Here is a 27,631-nt window from a genome sequence, read left to right on the forward strand (position 1 = left end):
GATATGGCAATATATTGCTGCAGTGGTGGACAGTGTGGCACATAAATACATTTATTATGAGGGTAAACCTGTATGTGAAGAAAATAGTTGAAATCTTTTAAGGCTATTGATGTAACAATAATAATAGTAGTCTGTTTTCCTTCAAAACGTGGAGTAGCCTCTAATATAGCTTTATAGAAAAGATTACTTTATGTAGTCAACTGTCAAATAATTAATTTAAAACTCAGATCTGAGGGGAGATACAAAATCTGTAGACTCATATGGAGTCCTCTTCATTTTCACACTGTTGGAATGCTTTTGATAAAGAAGAAAGCGGATGGAGTAGCAGCTAGCTGCCTGGAACTGATCCACAGCTCATTGAATTAAATGGGAATCTTTTTCATTAACTTTGATCATCCTTGGATTGAACCTGTATGCATATGATTTAATTAGTAGCAAGCTTGGGAAATGCTGGTATGTTGGCTTTTCCAGTGTCTTACCTACTGAGTTGGTAATTATATAAACCAATATATTTATATATCTACGATACAGCAAGTACAAAAGTACCCACAGTTCGCTTTCCTAGTGCTGAATCTTCATGTAAAAGCTAGACATTTTACTGCTAACCCCCACCTTTTTTTTTCTTCTTGCTAATTATAACGTCGTATCTGATCATCTTCTATTACACATAACACAAATCTATTTTGATGTCATTGAAAGTATTTTTATGCCAAAAAAGGGAACAGATTGTAACTCTATTGTTAAGTCTATTTTTTAAACATATCCCCAAAACCCTTAAGTTATATTTAACATTAAGGGTTAAAAATGCACGTGTTTTATAGGTTGTCTTCACCTCAGAGCAAAAAGGAGGTTCTGTAATGTCAAATGTTGAGTTGTCCAATAAAGTACGTTTTCATCATGGATCATATTGAAGATATCTCTAGTAATCCCATCATTTTGTGGGGGTTTTGTTGTGGATTTGTTTTGGGTTTGTTTTTTGTTTTTTTTTTTAATTCTGTAATGCCATGTAGCTTCGTGTTGGGAGATGCCTTTACATTTGGTGAGAATTTGAGGGGCAGCTATGGGAAACCTTTCTGCATTAAAGGCAGGTTTGCAGCAGGTTTGTAGGTAAAGCTGTTGCACAGTCATGGTTCAGAATGGCCAAATGTCTCATCTGAACATTTGTTACATTTTTACCCTCAACCAGATTTCTATCCCATTAATCTGTGCTGTGTTGTACCTTATAGGTGAGCTATCCCAACACCTTTGCTGGGGCAATTCATGAAGGTGAGATACTGCTTGGGTGAGGGGGGAACGGTGGTGAGACCTGGCTTTGGATGTTGACGCTGGACACAGATTCCATGTACGTGTCCTGAGTTTGCTTTGCAAATACTGGCAGACCCTGTTGTGAGTCTGAATGACTTAGAGTCTTAAGAGTTCATGAAAGCTACTAGGCTTCTTATGTATTAGTGGCATAAACAGGAATAGTAGGAATAAATACCAAGGTAGAAAGGGAGGTGTTAGCTTACAAGCCTTTCTCAATTTAGCAGTTGTGTAACTAGCCATAAATCTGTCACTTGGGTTTGCTTATACTTTCAATAGTTTGCACACAATTTTTAGCACAATAAACAGGGATTCTCTAAGGTATCTGTTGTATACCTGACAATGAAAATAAAGCTAGAAAGATTAGGTCTGTGTTGGTGAAAAAATACTAAAAGCCATCTTAATTTTTTTTTCCTCCTCTTTTTAGGGGCATTTAAGAGTTACTGAGGCAACATTTAATATTACGCCAACAAAATGCTGAGGGTTTAGGTGGTATTTTCTCTGCTGCTTTGCAGGAAAAAAGTTTCTGTAGCCACTGCAACATAGCACAGAACATACATTACTTTTGAGGGAAACTACCGTCTTAAATAAGCATGACACATGCTCAGGCCATGCTGATGTTTGATTCTCTATCACTTACAGTGATTTTGCGGGACATGTATTACAAAAATATCTATATGCTTTAGGAAGTGATCCAGACCTTGGAAAAGGGATGAGTAGGTGATCTAAGAAGTTGGGGTTTTTTCTTTTTTCTTTCCTTTTTTTTGATTTGTCTTTAGCTGCTGCTGAGCTTATATTGCTAGTTCTCCATTTGCATTTGAGAAGGGACATAGGTTAGCAAAATATTTTTATCTCTTGCCTTTGTTTCTCAAAAAATTAATAACCCCTTTTAGAAGGGGAACTATACTTTTAAGATACAAATCTCTGAAACAGGAGAATGAAAATCTATATATGGTCTACTTTTTTGGTGTTAAACAGAGATGAAAGCAGAAAAATACTGTTTAATATATTTAATGTATTGTGAAGCAAGATACCATATTTTGCTGGTTATATATTTTGAAACAACATAGGTAAATGATATGGGTATTGTACAAGTTGAGAAAACTGATCTTGCTCTATCAGAAATCTGCTGTTTGATGACTGCCACGAGATTCTCAAGGATATAACTATAGAATAGTTATCTGACCTGTTACACTCAGAAGGAACTAGTAGTTGGTTTCTTGTGTTTGAATGCGTCAGATCTTCTGATGTAGCTTATTGTTTCTGTGTAGTCTGCTGTTTCAAAAAATTCCCATCATTGCCGTCACGCTACCCCATACCTTTGAAAAAGCAGACCTTCAAAAAGCAGTGTCTCTTGGTCTTCGGCCCAGGATCGTCTGCAGAGAAATGTGTGGTTTGTGTTGCACAGTCCCTCTGTGCACGTATGGTTTGACTCCACAGTCTCCAGTAATCCCTCTACATCTACAGTGAAATGCAATGGCAGCTTGTTTCAGATTTCTGGATGTTAATCAATCTGTTCACACTTAAAGGTGTTGCAGGCCAGTGAAAGTAGTGAGTATCGTGTATGAATGATATGAAAGAAGCAAAGTGGATGTACGTGTACACAGAGTGGCAGATTGCCTGTGTGTTCTTTAGCAATGACCTTTATCAGTGAGAGTAGACTCAAGTTGTGTAGTTTTTTGAGAACCAGAGTGCTACTTTTGCTTGAAGTGTTGCTGGGTGCAATGTTTTGCCATCACTTTTTGAAGACGCTGTTGGGTTCAGTTTAATATTTATTCTTAAAAATTCCAGGTTTTAAGCACAGATTCCTAAGGAAATGACAGCTGTAAGATGGTATTTGTCCATCATCTGTAAGCCCTCTTTTTTTCCACTTCATTCAGATTCACAAGGAATGTCCAGATTGCCGAAGACAGCAAGTTACATGGGGTGTGTGAGAATAAAGGGCTTAATAAAGAAGAGAGATCCTGTTAATGCCTCAGCTAAAGCAGAAGTAGCAGGATGAATTTTTCCCTTCCCACTGAATCTGCAAAACGAGCTTTGCCTCCAGACACAGAGGAAATAAAGTTTTGGTGGTTCTGCTGCTTGCAAAAAAAGCTTACTGTAAACTCCTTACCCTAAGGATGAATTATGTTCCATTGGCTGACACATCCTACAAAAGTGGAAAAGAGAATGGTGCTGTCTGAAATATTTTAGAAGAACCGAGGATGGATGCTTTATGAAAAAGTGTATACGTTGCCTTTCAGACTATTTTAGAAGAATAGTGTGTCTATAGGGGAGGTCTTGAGACAGAAGATGCTATTTTTCTTAGTCTTGGGGATCATTAGCAAATGTTGGAATTTCATAGAAATGGTAATCAGCTGTAAATGTAAACTGTTAGATCGTTGCAGAGGGAGAAGGCTGCTTAGACGTGTTACCATAAAGTTTATTGTCTACTTCTTTAAAGCTGTCAGCGTGTTGCCATCACCTGGAAAAGCACACGATAGCTTGTCATAAATGTATCAACTTTTTTACTCAAATGAACATCTCCATTGGTGGTGTATGAGATCTTAAATGAACTATTTTTAGATAAAAGCTGTTCTCATTTTGTGGTTTTTACCACACCACACACACACCCTGCATGCCACAACTCAATTCTGAAGTAGAAATATTCTAAATGTTTGGAATATAAATCCCAAACTAGGAAAAATCATTTTACAAACAGAAGTCCAAGAAATCAATTTAACTTTTTAAAATTCTTATTTTTTGTTTCACTGTAGAAATCGTAGAAATCTTGCACCATATTTTGTTTGTTCTCAGCACTGTGGGTAAGCAGCTTTGCAGGAGAATCCTGTTGTTTTACCTTATAGAGGTAATTCTGTTGTCTTGCCTTTTTCTATTACCTTATAGAGTTGCAAAGCCCATCAGTATGTTGTGTGTGTAGCTAGATGCAGAAGGAAAAGAAAAAGTAGGGCATTTGTAGTACATTGTGTGCTTCAGGTCAGGCATAAGCAAGGTAGGTAGTAAATGGGGTTTCTAAGGCCGGAGAAGTGGATGTATAAATGTGAGATTGATCTTTGTGTGACTTGTCAAGAAACTTGTGCACCTTTGTATCTTTCCCTGGTTTTGCATGTATAGTCTCCGCCCATTCTCCCTTTTTGAAAATATGAGTTAGCTCAAATACAGGTTGATTTCATGTGTTAGCAAGCAAGTGTATTTTTTGGGTGGGTCTCTGAGGAACTCCGGGGGGAGAGCATTAAATCAGCTATAATTACGTTCCCTGGAGAGGCTGTGGAAATTCTGTCTATCCCTGGAGACATTCAAACCTAAGTAGACAAGTCCCTGGGCAACCTTGAACAGGGTGTTGGACTAGAGCACCTCCAGTGGTTTCTCTGAACCTAAATTATTCTATGATTCTGTAATTCTATGAATTACGAAAGTAAACTTTGTATTTGCTTCTAAAGGAGGCTGGTCCTGGGCTTTATTGTTATCTTCAGCAAATGTTGAGTCCTGTCATCCCTAAGCCCTACCCTGTGACTGTCCATCTCTTGCTGTCATTGAGCTTCGCTTTCCTTGTGGGCAGTTTTGCTCCTCAGTCACGTGACTGTATCAGTCATGAGAAATTAGAAAGTGGGAGATAGCCCTTCGCTGTCCATAACTGATGCATTAATTCTGTGGAGAGCTTGTAACTGAGATTTTAAACAAGGTTGTGCATGCTGTGATGAACTGGGATGTGGAGAATTCCAGTTCCTAAGCCACTGGGTTCTTTGTCTCTGGATCATGTTATCCTGGATTTTGGACTCTTTTGGAGTGAACTAAGTTGGAATGACTGAACCCAAGGAGAGGGCTCACGTATCCTGAGAGCAAGATTTAACACAAACTCTTTTCCTTATACTGCTCATTTGCTTAGCCCCGCCGTTTCTCTAATTTTCTATGTGTACTGAGAAGGCTGCTCTTTTGTGGTACCCATGACCAGCAAGAGGCAACCACAGTAACAGTAGTAGTTAATTACCCATTTTGAGAACTGGACATAGTCATTTTTCCTATTCCAGGGAAAATTACTGCAATTCCAAAATCTGGTGGAGAAATACAACTCTTGCTGTATTTTCTGTTTCCATTTCCCATTGTTCCTATTAAAGATTTTTGAAGAAGTGGCAGTATGCTTGAACAATTAATGCAGTGGGCTATCTGATGCCAGTTTGATTGTTTGAGCACTGTAGTACATGGAAAAATCCTCTATGCAACTTGAAGTGGTTGGACAAAGCAGGATGCATTTTTCCAGTCCCCATTCCCCTTGTGCATACATGCATCAACACACATTATGCTCATTGCAACCAGCCTGCCTTTGGGAGTTCATGCCTCAGGTGTGCATGGTCAAGGCAGCATCTTGGCTTAGGTGACCTTATTGTGTTACTGGAAATATTCAAAGAAATCAGACTTTTAAAAAGATTCAATTAGATTTCAAATTGAATTGCTTTCCATTGCTTCAAATGTGACGTGCTGTATAAAAAATAAGATGACAAGCTAGTAGTATTTTTAGAGGTCATCCTTGATGCTGGTCTGGCAAACATATATTAGGTAATATATTTACATCATGAAATGGTGTCACCTTATACATCACTCTTAGAATGTAACGTCCGATAGTACCTAAGATTTGCAGCTGTCAGACTGTACCCATTCAGAGCCTGACTGATGATATGTAATGATCTCATCACCAGATATGAATACAAAATTCTTAGAAAACCATGGTGGCATTTCCTACTGATGGTTACTAATACAGGTTCCCTTTTGATGGCCTGTCCAGCACCTTTTGATATTTTTAACCTGTGATTTGCATTTGGAACTAGGCTCTGTAGCTTTTACCCTCATAGGAAGCCAGAGCATAAACAGAGCAAGATATGAAGCATCCTGTCTGTAGAAAGAATCTGGAAATTCTTGAGGATTCTCTGTGTTGATCCTGAACTAAAAACCTAGAGATAAATAAACTACACCCTGGGGAATCAATGTGTACCAGGTACTGATGACTGCTATGTAATGCAAGTGATCATTGTGTCTTCTAGTCATCATTATCCTCTCCTTTTATATGAGGTGATAAATAATTTGAAAAAGCTGATTCTTGAATAAAGGTGCACAGAGGGTAGAAGCTCTGGGTGGACCTTAGCAGCCAAGACAGCTCATTGCCATTGCTTAGTAGCAACAGGATGTCTTACAGGTAGCATAAAAAACTGACACCTCCCTCTCTTGGCTTCTCTATATGAAAGAGAAAAAGATATTGCTATATTCACTTCATGCCTTTACTGTCTTTTGGATTATTGCAAGAAAAAAAATGTACTATTTATTTTCTCAATGAAATGCAGAGTGCTCCAACATGAGATTAACTCAACAGAGGAATGCACAACCTTTACTACAATGAGCAACTTTACCCAGATGACTTATTTGCTGAAAATAATTAAGGAAATCTGGGTAGCTGGAAACTTTCATCTACTGTACACCAGAAGGAGCATCTGGTTTGTTTTGCTCATTTGTTTGCTTTGCTCATGGAAGCTCCCTCATTTTCCAAGGCAGCCAGGAAAACCAGCAGAATTATTTAAATGAAACTCTCCCTAGCACGCTATGATAAGGTCAGATAATTAGATTAATACCCTTAGAGTGGATACACAGATTAGCTTAAAAACAAAACCACCCCCCTGATTCAGCTGTCACAAGTTGTTTTCTGGTATAGGAGGACAGAGAATAGAGTTCACCTGGCTGATAGCAGGCTGGTTGCACTTTGTCAGCACTAGGGCTGTTGTCCTAGAAAGGCTCTGATGTTTGGTGCCAGCATCAGCAAAGATTTCATGCATTTAATTTGTTCTTCCAATGTAGCTAAAATCAGTTTCAGATGTTCACTCTCTGAGGAAGGAATCTCTTTAAGCAGGTAAATGTTCTTTTAAAGCCATTTTCCACAAAATACATGGTTTTGTGTAGAAATAAGCTAAAATGAGTTTATTAAAAAGATTCAGTGGTACCTGAAAAAATGAGATTTTGTACTTACTGTGTCATTGACCTATTGATTGTTCTCTTTATATGAAAGTAATTATCTTTTTCAAACTAGTGGCCCTTCAGATATTTAGATTTGAATGGATCTTTTTGCTGGTTGTACTTCTATAAATGATGGTTTCCAGAAGTATAATTGTTATGGGCGGGCTAGTTACCAAGTTCTTTTCAGGGAGGCTGGCACTAACTGTTACTAAGTCTGGTATCTTCAATGGAAAGGAAAGGGAAGAAACACCCTGCTTTTGCATTGTGATGAGCAGATACCGAATAACTCTGGATAGGTTCAAGAAAAAGCTCTGCTGAACACAACTGCAACAGTTTGTTTGCTATGTATGGTAAAATTTCATCTTCAAGAGGAATTAGATCAAAACCTGGTCCTGCTTCCACTGAGGCAAACAAAGATTTCTTCCAGGAAGGTTTTTGAGCCCAAATTCTAAAATGCTGAAATATTTTTTCAGGTCTCAGGTAGAGTAATTCTTATTAGCTACCTGTATTTAATCAAATGTGAATAGTTAATATCCTGTGATCCAACCTTGAGAGCTTATTTACTTTGGTGGAAGGCTTTGGTCATTTGGACTTAAACAGTCTTCTGTTTGACACTGTATCTGAGAGTTCTTTAACTCACATTATTTCAAAAAATGTGGGCCAGTTCGCTGATGAACCAAATGGCGTTAGCCATCTTATACTACTTGATTGTGAGTTCATGCTAATGCAGGGAATACAGAACAGTGGAAATAATGTGTGTGGCTACAGCATTGTCTTCTGTGCTTCAGCTGGAAGAGCTGGGGTTTGTAACCGGTACTTGGTAAAGGTGCTTGAGACTTTAGGAACCAAGTGTCTTGCTTTAGTCCCAGGGACAGTTGGGCAGACTTTTTGTAATGATACAAAATGTTGAAGACAACCAAGTTTAAAGGAATTTACACAATTAAAATAACTTCAATGTTGAAGAAATTGGTTTCCTGAGTATTGAATTGAAGAGAGAAATAAGCTTTCAGTTGGTACATAGCTTTTCTGCGTTACACGTAGTGTAGTATCTGTTTGCTTTGTTTTACTATGGGCAGTTTTAAAAACTTTCAGTTTTTTTGGAAGTTCTTAAAAATCTGTTGTAGTAACTATGAAGGAACTCTGGCCTCGTACGTACAGACATTTACAGAACACTGGCCTGTGTGGATATGTTTGCTCATTTTGTGTTTTGTATTTCCTCAGAAGTGCTTTTTCTTGTATTCTCCTTCCTCTTAATACATGTTTATGCAAGCATAAATTTAGATCTGATGCATTTTTGCCAAATGAAAGGCAAAATTTAGTGCAAAACACGCACAAGTGTGTTTTTCAAAGATGGTGGTGAATGTATGAACGCCTGCCCTGTTCTGAATAACTTTGTGTGAATCCAGTAGTTTAATGTGACTAGATCACTTTTATTGAGGTGGTAGAATCAGTGATGTTAAACAGAACGGTTTTTTCCAGCTGTGTATGTCATCTATGATATACTTCTGAATAAAAATTAATATACTTCTGAACCAAAAGGCCAGCTTAGAAATAACTCAGTCTTAACAAGTTTGAATTCCTGCTTCAAACTCTTATGCCTTCGTTCACTGCAAAGACAATGTTTGGAGCTGATAAAGGTTAGTGCTAAAGAAGAGGCATTTTGCTTTCAAACTCAGGGAGGCAAACCAACCTGTGTGTTTTAGTTTTCTCTTTCACCCCATTTCTTTTTGTAGCGGCACTTTGAGACACCTGAGCATTCCTCATTTCCCCTTCTGCCAACTCTGACCTCCTTTCTCAATCCACGTTTAGAATCGGCAGGATGGTACTTGTTACCGTTAGAGGAGGTAAACTGAGCTTGTACCATGGCTCTTACCCTTCTTTTTGAATGGACGTACTTTCTGCTGCTGTTAGCTCCAGAGGAGTACTAATTTTTCACATTCTGAACTGCCTCTCTTATTTAGGATTTTGCCATCAGTCCGCTCAGTTGGCCTGAGATACCTTTCTGAAGACATTTTGAAGGCGGTGATAATTACAGAGGTTTTGCTTGTTTAAAAGGAAGTTTTTTGAGCTTTCTGTTGTCATGAATTCTCACAGCTACTGACTTAACCAGGTACTTCCAAGGGTCTTGTTAAAGCATTATTGTGTTTGCGGCAAGTAGTTGTTAAGCCGTGTAAGACCCAAGTAAATATTTTAAACAAACAGGTCTGCTGAAAGCATGGAAGTAGTGCTGAAGGAATTGCATTCTTTTATACTTTTTCTAGTAAGGGATATTTATTAGGGTGAGCAGATGGGCACTACTCATTTTTGGCATTCATTGATAAGCCAGCTACCTCTCCAGGTGGCTCAACAAAAATGATAATGCTGTGGCACTGCTCCCATTTTATTTTTATTTCTCTCAGACTAGTTCGTCACCTGTCTCTGTTCTCTTTTAGAGCCATCTGCTGGATTTTTTTTGTTTCTGTTTTTGGTTGTTCTGTGTTCTAAACTCACTATGGTATCTCCAATAGAGGCTGATGCAAAGTCTTTGTATGTTTGCTGGCTGCTGGGCTTAAGGATGTCTCCTTTTTGTCATCTTCTCTGTAGCCACCTTGTGAGTCTCACTTTCCCCAGCCTGTCTTTATGAAGTAATCCATGCACCACTGAATTATGCTTGTCCTTAGTGGAGTGTTCTACCACTTTTCATTATTAATATAACAGTTCTCTTACATTTTTAACATTGAAATATTAAAAGAATGAAGAACAATTCAGAATCCATCCTCTGTTGCATTTGCTCTCGTCGCAGGAGAGCGGAAGAACAGAATTTTGTCATGCAAGTGATTAAAACACAAGCTTCATCTATATAAAAATACATTTTAAAAAGTTTAATCAAGAATTTATTTCTTCTCTGAAGGGATGAGATAGGGAACATGATTCTGAAATCTTCTAAAATCAAAACCCTCTTCTTTTGAGTGTGTGAGACTGTCTAGACTGCCTTTAGAGCTAACCATGTAGGACTAACCCACACCCATCATGAGCGTGCTTCTCGGAGGCAGCCCAATAGCTCTTTTCCCCACTTGCTCCATATTCAGGTTGAAGTCTTCCCCACTTGGATATCTTCGTTATGATAAGTGCACTCCATTTTCTTAGGAAGTGTTTTGAGTATATGCAGTTTTGCTGCCTATTAGTTTAAAATGTATGGCCTGGCTGGATTTGAGAAAGGGATCGACAAAAGGTGTCTATGTGATACCAGACCAAACAGCTTCTATGGCTGAGGGGCCAGGCCACTGTGCTGCGGCTCTGTTTCCCCACGGCTTCCTACTCTTCTTCCTTGCAAACTCATCCTCCTTCCCTTGCCTTGGAGGGCAGAGCTCCTTCGGTGTGGATGAGGAGTGCACTCCCGCCCTGAGAGACCCTGGTGGGAAATGTGGTACCTGTAGACCGTGAATTCTCTGCTGTCCTCATGGTTACTGCATTATTTTCTCATAACCCGTCCTTACGTCTCCTCTTGCTCTGCTGTTTTAATGAATAGCAACTGTCAGTGGTACAGAAAGGACAGAGATAAATGATGGATGATAGATTTGAGGAGGCAGAGTGAAGTTCTACAGATGTGGGTTTTTTGTTTTGTCAGAGTGAGGTTTTACAGTTTATTTTTCTGAGTGGTAGTGTAATATCTATTCTGGGATTTATACTAATAATAGATTATTATAATCAGTTCAATCAGTAATGGCTTGAGACCACTGAGAACTGATGTAATCCACAGTGATAAAGCTACTGGGTAATCAAGAGTGAATTTTATAGATATTTACATATATTTACATTTTTACAGAGTTCATACTGTGTTCTTGCAACTTTTCTGCATGCCAGTTTGCCTCTGGTGAATGACGTATTTTATCCATGGCTTTGAACTCTTCTGGTTGGGGTGGTTTTTCCCTGCACAATTATTCTGTTTGACTTTGCATTTCTGTAATATTGAGCTTTAAACTACAGGAAACAGATTGAAGCAGTGATAGCAGTAGTTTGTTATGATGGAGAACCATGTGAACACAGTTGAATTTAGTTTGAACTCGACCCCCACCCCCCAACAAACGTCAATCCCTCCCCCCCAAAAAAAAAGATATTTTCAGAAGGGATTTCAATACAAAGGGAAGTCAGCCTAGGTATCTGGGTTTCAACGGTGATGGTCTGAAACAGTGAGCAGCGATAAGTATTCCATCTGTGTCAGCCAGGACTGCTTGAGGGAGAACCTATATGTTTTCATCACTGCAGTCCATATTGGTTTTATTTCAGTAGTTTAAGTTCCCCATCTCAGGTTCAAGGTATATTGCTGATACAGAAAGGTTTGGAGTCACTTTCTGTGGCTTTCCACTAACCTCTGGAATGAAGCAGCACTCAAGTCACAGAACAGATTGGTAAAGAAAAATCAGATTTTAATGCCAAAAACCCTCTAAATGAATGTGACAGCTGAGGACCCTGTGTTGTTTCTCATCCTACTTCATTTCTTGCAATTCATTTTCTATTCCAGCTTGAACCTGTAGAGAAACCTGGCTAGTGGATATAAAATAAGGCTGTCTTTTGGAAAAACAGGTGTGTCCCTTTTGTTTTAAATCACAGTACAAATGGCCCAGTATCTAATGCAAGGCATATATAATGAATTACTTCCTTGAATCAAGGCTGATGTATGTGGATAATAACAGAGGCATTCGTACACTCATTTATTTAATAACGTAGACATAACAGTGTTTTAAGAGAGTAATAAAACAATATGGTCAAAATGTAGGTATTAGCCAAAATGCTTTGTGAGTGCAAATTTTTAACAGTTTTTGTGGTGAAACTTACTCATTTGCCTCATTTGAGGCAAAAGAGCCCTTCAAATTGAGGCAAATCTGAAAGAGAGTGTCAGTTCTAGATTTCCCTTGCAGCTGTTGCACATCTTTATTTAAAGTGTCCTCCTTTTCATCTTTTCCTTAGTGTTTTTGTAAGCAACTGGGCTCAGTCCTACTGTCAGTTAAATCAGTGCAGCTACATGAGACATCTGACCCATAGGTTGGTGTTCTGTCTTGTGCTCTCATAAAGGACTGAGATATTGATATTATCATCTACAGGAGAATTGCAGCATGGTGGAAAGGGGATGGCATGCATGTGGGACATCTTAGAATAAAAATAATGGTTTTTTTTTAAAAGGAGAGGTGAAAATAATAAAAAATAAATGGATTATTACTAAATATTTTAGAACTTCACCCTGCTCAGAAATACACCTTAAGAAAGGTCATCTAGAGAGGAGGTAAGTAGAGGGAAATGCACATGAATCTTAGTTCTATAGATCCTTAAAATCTATGGGTTTTTCCTTACTGTTTTTAACATAAAATAGCAAAGTTCAATCATTACTGATGTGAAAATAGGAAGGAGCATTATATTATCTAGATTGACAGTGTGAGTGGGACTGTCAGAGGGATTTCATCTATTCTGTCCCATAGCTCCTGGTTAGGGAAGGGTGCATCTTTCAGAGACGTGTTCGGTCTCAGTGTAAATAGTTTGGTTAATGGAAATTGTATCACACATGTTCCCAGGTAATTTCAAAGAGCAAGAGATTGGATAGTAGTGTTCCTCAATCAACTAGAGAAAAGCATAAACAAGTAATGGCTTGTAATCAAATACATTATATATATAATTTGTATGTGTGTATGCACACATATGTAAAATGGCACTGACATGACAGGTTATCCACGATAAGCAGCAAATTTGTTACCAGCTGCTGGGTTGGATCTATCCTAAATCAAGGCCTGTTGATAGACTAGGGAACAATTTTATTTCAGCCCTGTTCCATACCCCAACTTCACCCAAGGTAGTATTTTTCCTTTCCAGGTGTGTCCTTTTCCACAGTATGTGTGACTTGGGCTTTTCTCACCTTTCCTCACAGATGTTGAAAGGGATGAAAGTGCTCTTGTATATTCAAATCAAGATTACAAACCATACATGCTTCATTTGCAAGAAATGTAAACAGATTTTAATTGTGCTTCCTGTTGTCAGAGCTTCCTTTTTAATTCATGTGTGGTAAAGCAAATTAAATGATATGCTGATAGTTTCAAACCATGACTTATTTTTTTGTGTATTTGAACTAAAGTCTTTATGTTGGTGGATGCATTTACCAGCCACCTTTGTTCTGGGCTTGGAAAATTACAAGTTTGTATTTCTAAGCTTCTTCCACAAGGAAAGTATGCTTATAAAATGCAAGCTTGCTTTCTGTTCTCATCCTCCCATTCCAGAAGCTGCAGACATAAGTAGAATGCCACGTGATATGAGATGCTTATAAAAATGTGATAAAGGACAGGCATGGGTGGAGACCTCTGCTTTATTTTTTGACTTTATCTCAGTTGGGAAGAGTTTTTGTATCTGTGCATCACTAAAATAGTCTCAAAAACCAGGAAAACACAAGCTTCCTTTAAGATGCTTGTCTTCTAACTGTTTGGTTTTTTAGGGGTGACAGGAAAACATACCTCCAATGAAGAAATTGTGACTTTCCCATCACCCCCTCCAAGTATCACAGACATACTCTTCTCTCCCTAAGCATAAACAAATAAACAACAAAAAAATCAGCTGATTTTCTTTATTTTTTCTTTTAATATCTACAGTTATTCCATTTTATGCCAGTGTGTTATCACTGTTCCTTCGATAACTTTACAGACTCTTTGAAGTAATCTGGATGAGTTTAGGGGTCATGTGCATAGCTTCCTAAACCTGAGAATTATGATGGAAGACAATTCTATTGAAGTTTATGGTGTGTAGATAAAGGCTTGGAAGATTTTTAATTAACCTGAAGGATTAAACCATTACAGCTATTGTTCTTGTCTTGTAAGAGTTGAAGAAACGGTAAACTGCTCATTAGATATGGGTAGTATTTAAACAGGAAAATAACTCTGTTTTCTTAATACTTTGGGAATTAAATTACTAGTTACTTGTGGGGTTTTGATAGACTCCCAAATAAAGGGAAGAACAGTAATTAATCAGGACCTGTGTGAAGGCTGCTGTAATAAACAGAGAGCAGTATCATGTCACTGGAAAACAGATGCACCAAAATAATTATTCTGGTTGATTGTGCATGTGCTATGCGTTACAGGTTAATCTGAGGCTAAAAAACCAGAAGGATTAAATCTTGGGGTGCTACGAGTTGATGGGGCAAGAACAGCCTTGTGGGTTTGCTCTGGTATTTCATTTTATTTTGGTTGTGTATTGTATTGTTGTGGTTGTGTATATGTGTATTTGGTTGTGTATATGTAATGTAAGCTTCTCTAGGGAGTGATTCAGAGCAGGTGCCTCAAGTGAAGAAAATCTGTTTAGTTGATAGAAGAAAAACTTTGTTTTTTCAGGACGCTGAGTGTTCTGCTCTGATCTGCTGAAGCAGTTGAGATGTTTAATTTAGTATTATGAAGACACTGAAAAGTATAAATGCCTTGCTGGGTTGGTGTCAGATCACATGCCAAGTTACAGGTGGGGAACGAGAGACTAGAGGAAGATTAGGGAGGAGTGGGATATATTTATTGTAAATAAATAATGAAAGGCTGTGGCCAGAGAAGATAAGGTGTTTATAAAGTGTAGAAGGATGTTCTGTAGGAGAGTGTGATCACATATGCCTGTGGCTGTGTATGAGTTTGTTGCATTGAAAGGGCAGAAAATAGATTGTGGAGCATACCTCAATCAGATTAAAAGGTTGAAAAGAAATAATGACACAAGAGAACAGTGTAAAACTTAATACGTTTCTTTTTTTAATATTGGCAAAAAGAATGCAAAAAACAAACACAGAGTTAAATAGGGCATTGAAAGTGTGTAATAAATATATAGGGGATATAGTGCAGATTAGAAAGAAGGTAAACCAGAAGATGTTTTATATGCTGCAGGAATTCTGAGAGGAGTAAGTGAAGACTTTCTCTCCTTTTCGAATGGTGTCTCCATCCCTTCCTGTTGACAACTCGCTGCACTGTCTGTTTACACCGTCCAGATGGTGTTTGGGGATACTGGTGCGGTGAGTTTCTCCTGACTCCTTGAGTTAGCATAGATAATGCGGTATGCTTTTTTAAAAGATACATATAAAGTTATTTTTGGCATTTTTTTTTATTTGCTCCACCACCTTCAGGGGTTGAGGTGAGGCAGACTGGCCTGTAGTTCCTCAGATCCTCTTGCTCGACCTCCTTGAAGGTAAGACTGACATGTTTTCTCCCATCTGTTTTCAGCTAAACTTACCTAGAGAAGAAGTTTAGATTGCAGTTTAGATTGCAGTTACCTTTTCTTCATGTAACTTGCTTGGTATTTTTGTAAAGACACTTTTACCTTAGACACTGAAAATAATATGTTCACTGAATTTAACTTTCCTATCTGTTGATCAAATTTTCACCTTACAGTTGGAAGCAGGTTGTATTTGTACCAAATAAAAATTAAGTTTGTATACTAAAAATAATGTAATATATCTTGTTAATTGTTTTTGTCCTCTCTTCCGCTTCATTAGCTGGAACCAGCCCAGGTTAATTGAGAGTTGGAACTCTATTCCAGACTACCATCTTTAGAGAATAACCAGTTTTCCTGAAGACATCAGGAGGAGATTGTTAGGGAAGGCACTGATAAGGCCTGCCTTTGATGTGCGTGAGAAATCATTCATGCGAGCTGGCAGCTCTTACTACCCCATCAGCTCAAAACAGCAACATTCATTCTGGTCATGGAAGGGGAAGCTCGTGGACTGATGGGAGCAAACAGGACATCAGTCAAGCTGAATTGATTTAAATCGTAATTACAAATGGATTCTTTAAAGGCATAGGGAAGCTTTTGCGCATTTTATGTTGTTTTCCTTGAAAATGCTTCGTTGTCAATGGCTGGCAAAAAAATAAGTCATTTGGTAAATAGTGTTAGTCCTTTATGCTAAAATGAGCATTGATTTTGTACTTTTAAGCAATTAACAGAAATATAGCTATTTTCTTCATATTTACACATTCTTATCTTATAAAATAACAATTGGTACGTTTCCTGTTTACCAGCTAATAATTAATTTTGATCTGGGACATGTACAGTTGCATTTGGATGGAAATTTGAGTTCAGTTACAAATACAGAAGCCTAACATTTTAAACTTGTCCCCCAAAACATATTCCACAGTCAAAACTGGTGGAATAGACTAAACAAAGGCAGTATTTTTATTGAATTAAGCAGTTTGTTTCTGGATATCATGGCCTTCTAGTTTTTGTAATTAATGTATATCATCTTGAGAAGGAAAGATACAGGTGGTTTTGGTCTGACGAACCTGTTACAATTTTCTCTGGGAGCAGTTATTCATGGCATATGGTGACATATGATTCTTGAAGTGGCAAAAAGGTGTTTATGTTATCTTCCATGTTATTTTAGAGAGTTATTCTGATCTATGTTTTATTACAATTAAGTAATCCCAGGTGTTAGCAGGTGCTTGTTTTGCTATGGAGAAAGTTAGTGTCCCCTAGCTTTGTTTTTTTATACAGTTTTGCTTTATTAATGGATTTAAGAATTGAGTGCATTTTTTTTTTTTTTTTATCTTACTCATTTTGACATGTTTGCTCCTGTCTATTTGGTTGTGGGTTGTGTGAGATGAGGACTGTGTATGTTCATTCAGGGCTTAGGGTAAGACTTCAAGCTTCAACCAAGGCTTTGATCTAGGCTTCCTCCATTCCAATGATGATGATAATACTTGCGCTAAGTGAAGGAACATAAATTTTCTTAACATGCCTCAGACAAATTTTTATTTAAATTCTGCCTTGTCAGCTGTTCTTAAGTAAGGAGACCTTTACATTATTTGAGTCTGTGATGCCTGGGCCAGCAAGTCCGACCTTTCAGATCGGAAGTGTCATCACACAGCCTGCCTGGACACATGGCAGGGAAAAGGCTGTGGGGTTGTCTCTTCCTGTTACATCAGGAGAAAACACAGGCTACCTCAAACCTCACGCCATCTGAAATTCGGACCAGTGCAGTAGATCTATGTCCTGGGATCCATTGCATGCACTCAAACCCCAAGATGATCCAGCTGTCAGGAGGAATCAGCCATGACTGTTGCAATGTGATTGCCTTCAGTGCTGTTTTACTGCCTTATTTTGATGATGAATTAAGCCTAGGTTGCATAGGGGCAAATAAAGAATAATAGAATAAAGTATAAATATATGACTCTATAAATCTCCTCCAGAATGTACAGTGTCTGAAAGGTTAATGAATATGCAGTAGTTAATGTAAGTGCTGACAGCTCACATACTAAAGTGGCTTCTAAGAGATAGCTGCAAACTTACTTATATTACTAACTGAAAACTTATTTCTGTATTTTGGTGAATTTAGCATGCAAGTAGAATTAAGATATTTGAAGAGTCAAAACTTGTGGTATTTGGGTTTTGCATGGGAGGTCTGTAACCTTCAAACCAATTTAATAGCAGTATGCAATAACATTTGCTAAAGTAGCATGTACAGCATGTATATTATATGTTTATGTTTAGGGAGATTGGTTCATCAAGGATACCTTAAATTGTAGGGTTTCCCAGCCTTTTTTTTTTTTTTACCCTTTTACCTTTTTCTCTCCCCCCCCCCCCCCTTTTTTTTTTTTCTTTGCAGTGTTGGTGGTGCCTGCAGCATCTTCCAGCTCTGGGAAAAGCTGTTACATGTGGATGGTTTTTGTTACCTTGGAAGTGTTTATGTTCTGCTTTAAAGTAGCTTGCCATGGTTTGAAAATACATTTTTCTAATGTGTGCTCTGAGCATTTCAACTTAAATGTTAAAAGAAAAAAAAAATTGCACCTTTGTTGCTTAGTGCTTTTACTGAGGATTGAATGAAATGGCCCATGAGTGGTTAGTTGCTAGAAGGGGGAAGATGATTCTGCAGTTCCTAAGCTTTCCATTTCTGCCTGAAGGCACCTACCTCCTTCACCCAAACCTGTGAAGTCTGCAATTTATTGAATTGGACTTTTTTGTCAAAGGTTTTTTTTGCCTTGGGGGGGGGAAATAATCATTCCCAAGATGAGTAAATTCATCATCCTTTCAAGATTACTTCTGAATGACTGTGTGCATGTGTGTGTCGGAACATACCAGTTGGCATTCATGCCTGCATGCGTTTGAATGATGGAGATCCTGAGGGGAATGAGGACTTGCCTCTGGGAAGTGATTCTTAGAAACTTCTGGATGCATGGCTTACAACATTATGTAGGACCTGTTTATTTTGATTCCTCTACAAACAGAAAGCCTTTGGCTTTGAGTACTTTTATTAAGCCATTAACAGATAAGCTTTAAAACAGATGTCTTGTACAGATGTATTCAATACCGATGATACTGGTGTGGCCAAATCTGACATGCAGGAAGACCTGAGCTGATTAAATGAACAGATGCCATTCAGATGGTAAAAGACTGTTCTAAACTCTGCTCTGGCAGTTTTCAACAACTGCAGTAAAAATCATAGAATCATAGGATAGTTTGGGTTGGAAGGGACCTTTTAAAGGTCATTTAGTCCAACGCCCCTGCTGGGACATCTTCAACTAGATCAGGTTGCTCAGAGCCCTGTCCGACCTGACCTGGAATGTTTCCATCTCGTGGGCATCTACCACCTCTCTGGGCAACCTGTTCTACTGTTTCACTACCCTCATTGTAAAATAAAAAAAATATTTCTTACTTATATCTAGTGTAAATCTACCCTTCTTTAGTTTCAAACCATTGCCACTTGTTCTGTCCTGCTGAAAAGTCTGTCCCCACCTTTCCTACAAGCCCCCTTTACAGAAAGGCTGCAATAAAGCCTCCCCAGAGTCTTCTCTTCTCCAGGCTGAACAACCCCAGCTGTCTCAGCCTTTCCTCATAGGAGAGGTGCTCCAGCCCTCTGATCATTTTTATGCATCTTCTCTGTTTCATGCATATTCCTGTGCTGAGGACACCAGAGCTGGACACAGCACTCCAGGTGAGGTCTCACTAGAGTGGAGCAGAGGGGCAGAATCACCTCCCCTGACCTGCTGGTTGTGCTTCTTTTGATGCAGCCCAGGATATGGTTGGCTTTCTGGGCTGCAAGTGCACACTGCCAGCGCACATCCAGCTTTCCATCCACCAGTACCCCCAAGTCCTCAGGGCTGCTCTCGATCCGTTCATCCCCAGCCTGTATTGATACCAGGGTTGCCCCAACCCAGGTGCAGGACCTTGCACTTGGCTTTGTTGAACCTCATGAGGTTCACATGGGCCCACTTCTCAAGCTTGTCCAGGTCCCCCTGAGTGGCATCCCGTCCCTCAGGTGTGTTAACTGCACCACGCTGCTTGATGTCACCTGCGAACTTGCTGAGGGTGCATTTGATCCCACTAAGTCATTGATGAAGATACTAAACAGTACTGGTCACAGTACGGACCCCTGAGGGACACTACTGGTCACATTGACCACTGCCCTCTGAATGTGAACATCCAACCAGTTCCTCATCCCCTGAGCAGTCCATCCATCAAATCCATATCTCTTCAATTTATAAGGGAGGGATACCAAGGCCTTACAGAAGTCCAGATGGATGACATCCATAGTTCTTCCCTGTCCGCTGATGTAGTCACTGTATCATAGAAGGCCACTAGGTTGGTCAGGCAGGACTTCTTTGGTGAAGCCATGCTGGCCATCTTAAATCACCTCCCTGTCCTCCGTGTGCTTTAGCATAGTTTCTAGGAGGATCTATTCCACAATCTTCGCAGGCACAGAAATGAGACTGACAGGTTGGTCCCTTTTTCCAGTCACCAGGGACTTCACCTGACTGCCATGACTTTTCAACTATCGTGGAGAGTGGCTTGGCAACTACATCAGAAAGCATTCAGTGTTTAATGTAAATTGTTACTCTGCAACACTACTGCTGCTTTATCATCTGTTGCTAAGTCTTCTGAGGTCAGGTCTCTTCTGTCTCAGTAGTGCTGCTAAAGTCAACGTGGCTGCTCTGTGCAGTTCACTTATACAAATAAAGAAGGTGCAAGTAAAAAAGGTGCATGTGACTGTTTCGTGCAATGGTGGCTGATCACTTTCCCTTCTTTCCCTCCAATTCTTATCCTTATTGTACTGAAATTTATTTTAAGAATTGGCAAAAGAAGAATTTTCATCGAACTTTGAACTATTGAATTGTTATGCAATTTTTACAGGAATTTACCAGGCAGAAATCCAAAAAAAAAAAAAAATATCTGTGCATCACTTAACCTTGCCAATTTTTTTTTTCCTTATCTCTTCCTTCAAAAGAGAAGATCCTGTGCAACGTTAGATCCATTCCACGAAGTGCCAAGTTTCATCTGGGAGTCTACCTTTAAAAGGGGAAATGCTTTCGGAGATTTGCTGAAATTCTTTTTCCGTTTATTTTGCTGTAGCCATGGACTGGTATTCACGGATGAAAACAGCTTTTTGCATTTTCTGCAAACACTATTTTAGGTACATCAAGCACAGACAGTTATTTTGCAAGTTGGTATCATCCTAATGTGCAGAGGAAGTGAAGGGTTTCAGATATACTTAAAATCGTAAGAAAATATATTTTAGGTTAGAATCAGTGGATTGTTCTTCCCCCTCACCCTTTGCTATTGACGTGAAACTCTTGCTTTGCAGCTAAATCGTATGGTTGAAGTTGCTGTACAACATGGTGTTTGAGGACGTGAGTGACTGGTAATTTCCACGGGGTTGTGCACATGGTCACAGCTCCAGAAAAGGCTCCAGTGAAGTGTGGTGGATCCAACAGCGCTTGACTAGCTTCGAGTTTGTGCCCGTGCTTGGATTCCAGTGGAATCAAGCATGAGTTTAATCCAAAGTCCAGTATTTAAAATGAAGTTTAAAGACTGTGAGATGGCAAGACTTTGGGGCAAGTCTTAAGTTCTTTGGGGTTTCAGTAAGTTTGCAAATTGTAGTGCTAAAGGCTCGCTTTTCTTTAGTATGTAATTAGATTCATTTTTATCCCGTGTTGGTACCTTGTGGAAGCCCAGGTAAGGGCTTTGTGCATTGGGATGCTGAGCAGACCTGAGTGAGTTTATGATTTTAACAGAAAGAGTGAAAAATCAAGCAGGGTCTAAGCTGATGCCAAGGCAGACTTGGCAGGGGAGGAAGGGAATGGTTGTTTATCAAATGGAAATTCAGGGAGATTTGAGATTTGTGTGACCTGTGAACAAATGCCTGGCATTACGTTATGTGGAGCAGTGTAGCGTTAAATTGTAATGTAGTTTTCCCCAAGTGTCTGTGTGGTTTTATTAATTGTATAATCAATGGAAATAAAACATTTAAGATTTTGGTCAGCAGAATAGTGATGGCTTATGTTGTAAGATATAAAAGTTTTACCATCACTTTGGTAGTTTGTATTAGTATGATGACTGCTGTTACTTGCAAGTCACAAGTGGTAATCTTAAAATCGCATCAGTAAAATTTTTATGCTATGCGCTCACCGTCGTGTTTGATATACAGTACACCAAAAATGTTTTACAGAAAAGAAGTTTATTTACTAACAGTTTAGAGGGTTTTACATTTTTATTGTAGGTAGTTTTCATCTCCCTTTTCTGTAAATCTACTCTTTAGTTATTTCATTGCTGTGTGTAGTTGAGAAAGGAAGATATTTTAATTTACATATCAGAAGCCTGTAAGAATTACTTGTAGTAAAATTCAGTATCTAAACAAAGTGCTCCTAAGATTTACTACCTTGACACTTTATAGGAAATAAAAGCATGTGTTCTGTAGCAGATGAAGGGTGATAATCCACCTTTTCCCATATGAAAAATACAAGATTTTAAAACAGATTCATGATTTATAATGTTGCCTGTCCTGCTCCAAAAGTCAGAATAGTTCTGAAAGAGAAAAGCTTTAAATTCTATGTTTCTTTGGTTTGTGGGGGTGTTTGGTTTGGTTTGTTTTTTTGGTTGTGTATTTTTGTTGTTGTTGTTGGTTTTGGTTTGGTTTGGGGTTTTTTTTGTGTGAGGAGTGGCTGTCTGGTCAGGAAATTTACATAATACCAGTAATGTATTTATACCTGAGTTGGATGAACTTTATTTGAAGAAGTTTGAACATCTAAGAAGATTTGGAAATATTACAGGTTTAATTGGTTTCCAAGAGTCATAGCCTACATACTCTTTAGAGTAAAGATCTTCCAAAAAGGTGGATGAATAGGACCTTTAGAAACTCACATTACATGAAGCATGTGGGAGGTCTCACTTGATACTACCTAACGAAGTCACACATTCACTTCAGATCTGTATTTGGGTGGGAAATCAGTTAAAAAATACCAAAAGCATAGCCAGTTCCTGTATTTTTTTAAATTTCTTTTTTTTTTTTTTTTGCCTCTCAGCTTTAAAATAGTTTTCTTGGATTACTTTGTTTGTGTAACTTAAGCCACTTGTGCATTAGTAATTTTTTATTTTAAAACCTTTCCTATAGGGTTACTCAGAGCAGGATGAAGCATGGTCTACAACGTACTCCTCCAACCCAAATACCCCTAATTCGTTTTCAGTGTTTCCTTTGACTGACTAGACGTTGCATACCTGCGCATAACCACATTGCTGTGGGACACAAGTAGAAGTAAGGTCTGATGAGACTGCACCTCAGGACCTCAAAACTGCCATTGGATCTGTAAGGGTAGGGAGAAACACAGATGTGATTTTTCTACTCGTTACATAGGTGGAGAGCTTCAGTGGACTGTCAGATTTCTGGAGACAATACATCTCCATTGCGCTAGGGCTGTGCTTAGCATGCTGTGCACAATGTCTGGTCCATCCTTTACAAGAAAATTGTATCTGGTTTTTCTGCTCAGGGTCACAGGGTATCCACAGTCTTGTCTTCTCTGGTGTGGTATCTTGTGGGACTGGATGACACCTTGCTGCTCGTATGATTGAATCAACTACCAGTGATTTCTACATTCCATCTTTTTTTTTCTTTTTTTTTTTTTTTTTTTTGTCTTTTTCTTTTTTCTTCCTTCCATTCCCAAGTGAAGGCTCTGTCCTGAAAAAGCATTAGATCCACAGTTTGTCTTCAGGGCTACCCAAAAAACATCCCGCTTGGAGACCTGTGCTTTAGTTTTGAGCAACACAAGATGTGTTTGTTCTGGATGGAGTAATGAAAGGGTTTTTTTTTTTTTTGCAGAGGGAGGAGATTTTTTCTTCTTGTGCTTGTTTTATTGCACTTCTTGCCTGAGCATATTGAGAACCTGCCTGACAAAGATGGATGTGTTAAAACCTCAGAATGATGGGATGTTATAAGAAACAAGAATATGACCTGAGGAATTTGCTTTAGCAGTCAAGAAGCAATCTGCTTGCCAAGTGACTGCTTTTCTTTCATTTGTATATGCAATTTAAAAAGAGACTATTCTACTTAATAGAACTGATAGGAGGAGAGAAGGATGGTTTTCTATTCTGAAAGTGTTTGTGATGGATACCTTTTATCTGATATTTGTGTTTCTGATGGAAAGATCAGTGGGAAGTCTACCAGGAGAAAGGACAAAAAAATGTTGGAAGGCATATTGGAAATTATTTGGATGGGGTGTTGATTGCATTTTTAGTTTACACTTACCTAGCTTCGTTCAAGGAAGGGTTAAATGTGCGAACATCTATGTATTTCACTATCAGGTCTGTCTTGGAGCTCTCTGTCCTGCAAAATGCATTAAATAATCATGAAGGATTTTGCATGATGGGCGTTTTAAAATTTCTTCTCTATTTTATTTGTTTATCGGGGGGGGGTGGGGAGGTGATTTCAAACTGCTTTATAAGAGGGCCAGGCTGTTTCTTTTCACAATTAAGCTTAGTTTTCCTACTGTCATGCACTTTTTGTAATTACTGAGTAGTACAGTACTCTAAGATGCCCTTTGTTGACAGCTAATAGGTATGTTGGCCTCATTCAGGCAGCCTCTAAATGTTACTGCCCTTGACCTCTTTTTGTGACAGCGTGGGTCTACTGGAAACAGCCTTTTTCAGGGAAACCAATATGATATCCTATACTTTATCTTGCCTTGACCCTTTCCACCCTTACTGCTGAGATGCTACATTAGTAATTTTACTCCTAATGTAGTAGGTTCTGTGATTATGTAGAAGTGCACCCTGAAACATTGTCCTCACTGGGAGGAGCACTCTGTGGTATGCAACGCAGCGAGAAGAATTCCACTTTCACATTTGCATTTTTAAGTTTTTCAGTTGTCCTGCTTAAAATTTGTCTTCAGATGGCTTACTTTCTATGTCTCTGAAACACACATAAAACATTAAATGTATTGGCCTGTACTATATATCTGACATCTTGCATAGCTTTTCCATGGTTATGAGCATTTTTCATTAGGAGGCAGCTGTTACTCAAGTGCTGTATCATTTTAAAAAAAAAAAGTTTTTGCTAAATACCACAGAATAGAGGAAAAACAACTACTTTTTTTCCCCTCTGCTTTTTCCAGTGTTCATCCGTATTACTTTTTTTGCATTAAATTCAACAGCATAATTTCTGAATCACTGTGGTGTACATATCAGATGTAGCTAGGTAGGAGCCACTGTTCCTGTTTTCACTTTTGTCCATCACTATAAAGCTTTGTGAATAAAGTTCAAATATGTTCCTTGCACTTCTGTTTGAATCTGTTTAGAGGTGTTGGAATAACAAACCACAGATTAAAAACTTGTTGCTTTAAGAAAGGGGAAATGTTTTAAAGTCCTTTGAGCACTAAAGTCATGCAGATTCATATTGTACTTAATGTTTAATCTCACTGTACTCCAGACTGTAGCCAAGATGAAATGTAAGTAAAGAAAAATGTTGGGATATGAGAAGGAGATGGCCTTCCCAAAGTTACTGTATGTTTCAGCAATACCAATTGAAATAATGAATCTTGAGTATTGTATTCAATTTCAGTCCGCTTGTTCTCTATGAACAGCAATCAAAGAGAAGGCGGTAGAAGTTACTTTAGAACCTAAGTGATGGAAATTATGACTTTTGTATGAAGGAATACTAAAAAAAAAATTTAAAACCTTGCAATATGTATGACTGCAGTTTGAAGAGTGGAGTAAAAATAGTATCTTGTCAGCTCAGTATGATTTCCACAGATGTTTCTAGTGTTTTTCCATTAATTTCAGTGGGAGCTTGTATCTAGACCACCTAGAAATCTTAAACACATGTAGGAGGAAATTGTGAATGGAAAAGCCTAATTCAAATGGATTTTTCTGCCTATCCTATGCTATGTAACAAGATGAAGGGACTAATTGGAGTGCAACCATAATACATTTTAAGTAAATCAGGTTGCGATCAGTAATCATTGTTGCAGCATATGATTAGTAGGTTGTGTCTGTTTGAATAACCACTGTACTTTTGTCTACCATCATATTTTCTTCTATACAAAAAACTGCTGAGAAACTTTTTGTAACAGGAAAAGAACACTTGTGTTGTGGTTTGTTTTGTTTAGTGATAGTACACAGCTAACTGTGGCTGTCAGCGTGTGCTGAAACTTTCTTTTTTAAAATTGCTGTGAATAGTTCTACTCTTGCCAGCTAATCTGAGAGTAGGAATGCCAATGCGGGGAATAAAATATGGAAAACAATGCTGTGTTTTATATAGCACCTGCCATATTCTAGAATGTTAAAGCACTTACTAAATAGATGCTGAGATGGATAAAATATGACAGTGCCTATAAGCAAATACATCACCTGCTAAGCTTTCAGCTAAATAACTGGCGTACAGCCATAAGCACCATTAAAACTGCTCCTGAAAGAAAGACTTGACTAGACCTCTAAGGGATAACTCCCTATTATGTGTTTCATTAAAAAATTCATCATAATGATCATAGAAATTACAACAAACCAAAACAAGACCGGAAAGACCTTGAGATACTTACTAATCTGTTCTTTGGCCCCCAAAGCAGGCTGAATTTTATACCGTTTTTTTAAGCACAGCTGTTTAGAAATCTGCATGAAATTATTAAACTACAATGGGGTCAGCACAGCCCTCTCTTACAATATGTCAACCTATTTGTAGCAAGACTTCTCCTAATTACTGGTATAAATTTTTCTAACTTTGTTTTTGGTAGGTGCATTGCTTCTTGCCCTAGCCAGGGTACAGTGGAGACAAGGTTATTCCATAGTGCGTGCAACTTTCTTTCAGATCTGATGATGATGAAAATGCCTTTTAATTTTTTTCCTCTCTAGTCTAAATAGTCCTCGTATATTCAGCCTTTCTTTCAGTTCCTCCTTTGAGACTTGTGGTAATTCCTGTTACTATCTTTGGACTCTTTCCAGTTGCTTTGCATTTTTAATAAATGTTACGCCAAAAAATTGACTCTTATTCCTTCCTGCTAAACAGAAGGAGAGGAGTGCTTCCTATTTTATGGAGTATTTACTTGTGTTTACATTCCTGTATGATGGTTTTTTTTATTAAAAAATGACATTTTGAACTTGTATTCAGCTCACGGTCTGTTATAACCCCTGATTCTCTTCCGAAGAAGCTGCTGTCTAGCTGCTTACGTGCTGTGCGGTGGGCATACAGCTGACTCTCTTCCAAAGCATGGAAACCTCCACTTGCCCCTGCTGAATCATTCTATTATTTTTCTGACCACTTTTCCAGTTTGACAGAATAATTTTGAGTTCCAGCCCTGTTATCCAGCATACCTCCAGAGTAAGCTCCTGGTGGTCAGCAGATTGAAGCATGTCCTCTGCTTCATGTAGGTTGCTAATGAAGACGCTCCCTGAAACTAAACCAAGTTCAGATCCTTGCAAAAACCTACTCAGTACACCTTTTTGGTTTTGGTACTAAGCTATTAACTTTTTTTTTTCTGGGGGGGGGGGAGGGGTGGGTGGGTCATGTAATCAAGAGATGTTGCCTTCATTCATTAGCAATCTCCTGTAGAAAATACCTGCTTATAAGAAAGGATGTGTGAGGGAGTCACCTGCCATTTCTTTGGTAATACAAGCTAGAAAGCATCAACAGGGAACGAGGCATCTCCTGGTATCTGGCTTGTGCTGTCTTTTCCTCACCGTTTCTCAGTGGGATAGAATAAAAGTTGTAATTTTTAATGATTTGGTGGTGCATAGGAAATAGGACTAATTATTCCTATGTGCAAAGTAGGACTTTACTGTTGAGAAATGATCTCATAGCACAAAAAGGGGGAAAAAAAAAAGTTGGAGGTGCTGTCATCGTCAGGCCTATGTTTTCTTACGCTGGACTCCTGTGATTACTGGATGCTTTTTTAATAGTGCAGATTACAGTTACTAGAAAAGAGCCGGATTTGAAAGTAGCCTTTCAAGTATCAAAGAAAAATCTTTTGTGTTCAAAAATTACATTTCACCTTCTTCACTTCATGTCGCTATAGAATACAGTCTTATAACATTTGTATCTACAGAAGGAAATGTCATGAGCTAAATCCTGTGTCATGAAGGCATTATGTCACATACTGAG

The 27,631-nt window shown here is 38.5% G+C and overlaps 1 protein-coding gene across 6 annotated transcripts in view; it reads left to right on the forward strand.

Annotated features, from left to right (window-relative positions):
• FARS2 (phenylalanyl-tRNA synthetase 2, mitochondrial) overlaps nucleotides 1-27,631 on the forward strand; it is a 249,520-nt gene that overhangs the window by 13,752 nt on the left and 208,137 nt on the right. For 2 of the 6 annotated variants that reach the window (XM_080379970.1, XM_080379972.1), the window contains exons 1-2: nucleotides 15,171-15,295; nucleotides 15,407-15,468. The exons of 2 other annotated variants lie outside the window; for them this stretch is intronic. Coding sequence is in view for 2 of the 4 variants with exons in the window: in XM_080379969.1 (XP_080236095.1) it covers nucleotides 15,272-15,295 (24 nt within the window). In the remaining 2 variants the exon portion in view is untranslated. Of the gene's footprint in view, nucleotides 1-15,170; nucleotides 15,296-15,406; nucleotides 15,469-27,631 lie in introns of those variants that run through there. 2 more of the 6 variants (XM_080379969.1, XM_080379975.1) reach the window with 1 other exon arrangement.

Source organism: Falco punctatus (genome assembly GCF_963210335.1).
Source record: "Falco punctatus genome assembly, chromosome: 3".
In the NCBI taxonomy this organism is placed as follows: domain Eukaryota; kingdom Metazoa; phylum Chordata; class Aves; order Falconiformes; family Falconidae; genus Falco; species Falco punctatus.